General features: G+C 38.2%; 1 protein-coding gene across 1 annotated transcript in view; it reads left to right on the top strand.

Annotated features, from left to right (window-relative positions):
- The first annotated feature begins 483 nt into the window (after positions 1-483).
- The window catches only part of PTCH1 (patched 1), a 42,377-nt gene continuing 39,566 nt past the window's right edge, over positions 484-3,294 (top strand). Inside the window, exons 1-3 of the mRNA XM_009328135.1 lie at positions 484-683; positions 1,967-2,036; positions 2,149-2,240. Coding sequence (XP_009326410.1) covers positions 553-683; positions 1,967-2,036; positions 2,149-2,240 — 293 coding nt within the window. The 5' untranslated portion in view covers positions 484-552. The remainder of the gene's footprint in view (positions 684-1,966; positions 2,037-2,148; positions 2,241-3,294) is intronic.

Below are 3,294 nucleotides of genomic sequence, written 5' to 3'. Positions count from 1 at the left end.
CTCCCTTTTTTTAACTAAAGAGAAACATTCGCCTTCTGCCTTTGCCAAATTATTTAGGAGAAGAGTGTAAATTAAAGCCATTTATCTTGAAATGTGCTATTGGAGCAGACTGTTTATACAAGTGTAAGAAATTGTAACATAGTATTTGGTCTGGTCTGCAAGGAAAAGGTTTTTCTTTTTTCCTTCTTTTTTTTAAATTTTTACTTATGGGATATTGGTTATAATGTAGAAAAAAACTGAGGCTCCAGTTTACGCATCAATGTTTTAGTGCAGTAGAGGCAATGGTATTTTAATAAGGAATATGGTTTTTGTTGCAGTATTACTAAAATAAAGTTGTTAGTAGTTTTAGAGTTACACTGTGATCAGTTTGAGACAGAATAGTCCATGCACATGGTCAATTTTTTCTGGCTGGAGAGTGCTCATCAGGTGAATCCAAAATAAGCGGTTACTGGCTATACTGGCTAATAGAAAACTGTCGATATTTATCCATCAGTTGGTGGACGAGTGAGTCGGGAGTTAAATTACACACGGCAGAAGATTGGAGAAGAGGCCATGTTTAACCCCCAGCTCATGATCCAGACTCCACAGGAAGATGGTGCTAATGTACTAACAACAGAAGCACTCCGACAGCACCTTGACTCTGCGCTTCAGGCCAGCAGAGTACATGTCTATATGTACAACAGGTAAGGGGAAAAGCAAAAGTTTTCTTGATCATCTGTAACAGCTAAAAAGTGGGCACATGCTTCCCTCCCTATATTTTTAAATGGTTGGCACTTCAGAGCCTTTCCATTGTGAATGTCACTGGTTTCTGATACTTGACGTTGTGGCATGATAGCAGTGACAAGTTGGCTTGTAACAAATAAGATGGGGCAAGTGGTGTTGGAAGACATTCCGAGAGTGTACCCCTATGAGCAGTGCTACAGTATCCAGCATTTGTCTTGGTAAAGGAGTGATGTCTGTGCTCTTAAACATAGGACCTTATGGATGGGATTCCTAATATTGAAAATCCTTTCATATTAGAGTTGAATTCGCTCACTGACACCATCATGAGGTACATAATGACTGTGAACAGCGGTACAGGTTACTATGCTTCCAGTAGTCTGGATACAAAGGGAAATGCAGGCATGTGGGAAATGGCAGTGGATGGAATAATAACTTTGATAACATAGATATAATAGAATCATAGAGTTGGCCTTCAGAGTGTCTGTGTGCACATACTGAAGGTTGGGAGTTGTGTGCTGTCCAACAAAAAAAATAACGTAGGTGCACCTTAGGAAGGTACCAGCTTTGGGCTAGTGAGGTGTCTCCCTGAAAACTGGTTCCTCCAGGGTTACTACTTACATGATGATGTGCCTAGGGGTGGTGCCTGCGAGGCGTGAAGCCCTGTGTCTTTCAGCACATCTTCTCACCACATCCAACTGATGCCTCAGTGAACTAATGCTGAGGCTCCAATTATCTTCTACCCAGCTCCTGCTTTGTCTAAAGCGTTAGGAGTCATGGAAATTGTAATATAGCTGAAAAAGGAAGGCAGAAATCCTAATTTTCTTTTCTCCTGCATGTGTGGGTCAGCTGGGAATATTCTAGTCCTCTGAGCTGGAGCTCGCTTCTCTCTCACTTGTGTCACTGAGTGATATCTTAAGTCACAAGCGGTCTCATTTATACAAAGATGGATTTCTGTCCCTTTAACATGTGTTGACTAGCCTGTTCATCCAAAAGCAGCTCCATTATTTTTAATGAGTTTTATAGAGAATGTGAGAATAACTGAAACAAATGTCTCGTTTGTAACTACAAAAAGAAAGGCCTTTGCTTTTTTTGTGAGGTGTGGTGTATCTGCTGAATAATATTTGCCTTTCTCAATGACTTGCTGCTTGAGGCCAATACGAGTTGCAATTTTAAATGTCTGTTACATTTTAAAAATAACTTTTCAGTAATTGTGGGAAAAAAAAAATTGTTCTTTATTTCTTAGACAGTGGAAATTGGAACATTTGTGTTATAAATCAGGAGAACTCATCACAGAAGCAGGTTACATGGACCAGGTATGTGTAGCAGGCATTTAGTTATAAGATTTGTGTATTCTCATGATTCAGCTTGTGCTGCTTTGATTATATTCTAGTATAACTGTGTTTCTCCCCGTTCTGATTTTGACAGATTATAGAATATCTTTATCCTTGCTTAATTATCACTCCTTTGGACTGCTTCTGGGAGGGAGCAAAGCTACAGTCAGGAACTGCCTATCTGTTGTAAGCATGTTTTTTTATAACTTTCTGGTCTGACTGATTTTAATTGTATAAGTATGTATGATTTTTCAGTTGCATTCCCATTGTTTATTCAGATTCTGGTTTAACAGAAAAATAAAAGATAAAGTGTAGTGTCTCTACAGTAAATATGCAGGGATTTTTTTTCCATTGAACAAAGATTCTCCTGTTTCTAAGAGATGATTTGTAGGCATTGATTTAAATCCTATGTTATTTTTCCCGTTCTGCTAGCATGCAAAATAAAATGTAAGTTCTGAATTCAAGCTTTAAGAATTTTATGCCTTTTTTTCCCCCTGAAATAAACTTCTTCTAGTGGGTTTGTTTGTTTTTCTATAAAATACAAAAACATTGATTGGCTGGGAACTTTATTCCTAAGAAAATGTCATGGGTTAAATCTCAAGTCTTCCTGAGGAATAAAGAACAAATCCTTTACTTATGAGATCATTAAAGAAACCATATAGTATCTTTTATGGGTGGTTTCTCACAATTTGCAAGTGTGATATTATATGCCCTGAATCCTTTAAAGAGTTAATTGTTAATCTGTGCAGGCCTTTTCTGTTAATTATGCAAGAGTTAGCATTTGAGTTATTGTTTCTGTCCTGGTTTGCATGTCTCTGTAAAAACAATTTGCAATGGCCATCTCCTAACCTTTAGTGTACAGTTTTAGATGGGGAAATAAGGGGGTTTGTGTTTTCTGGTTGGGAGATTCGGAATAATGACTTAAGCCTGGTTAAGCAGATACAGTGTGGTTTGAACCACAGAATAAGGCAGCCAAAAGCTTTTCTAGTCTGTCAACATCACAAATTCAGAAGTGGGGGGTGGGAGACGTGACGGTGATAGTGGTGACAGCCATGGTAGCAGGAAAGCTTGATGGTTGATAGTCAGGCTGCCAGGGCATTTGAAGGAATGCACTATTGTTATAGATAAACAAAGATCAGCTATATTGATTGATTACATTTGCAAGATGATTATTAGACTAGCAAGAAGTAATCTGATACTATGAGAAAGGCTTTCTCTTTCCTCAGATCTCTCTCTTTCC

This window comes from Pygoscelis adeliae, unplaced genomic scaffold (genome assembly GCF_000699105.1).
Source record: "Pygoscelis adeliae isolate BGI_AS28 unplaced genomic scaffold, ASM69910v1 Scaffold45, whole genome shotgun sequence".
NCBI lineage: Eukaryota > Metazoa > Chordata > Aves > Sphenisciformes > Spheniscidae > Pygoscelis > Pygoscelis adeliae.
This window is presented reverse-complemented; position numbering and strand designations above follow the sequence as displayed.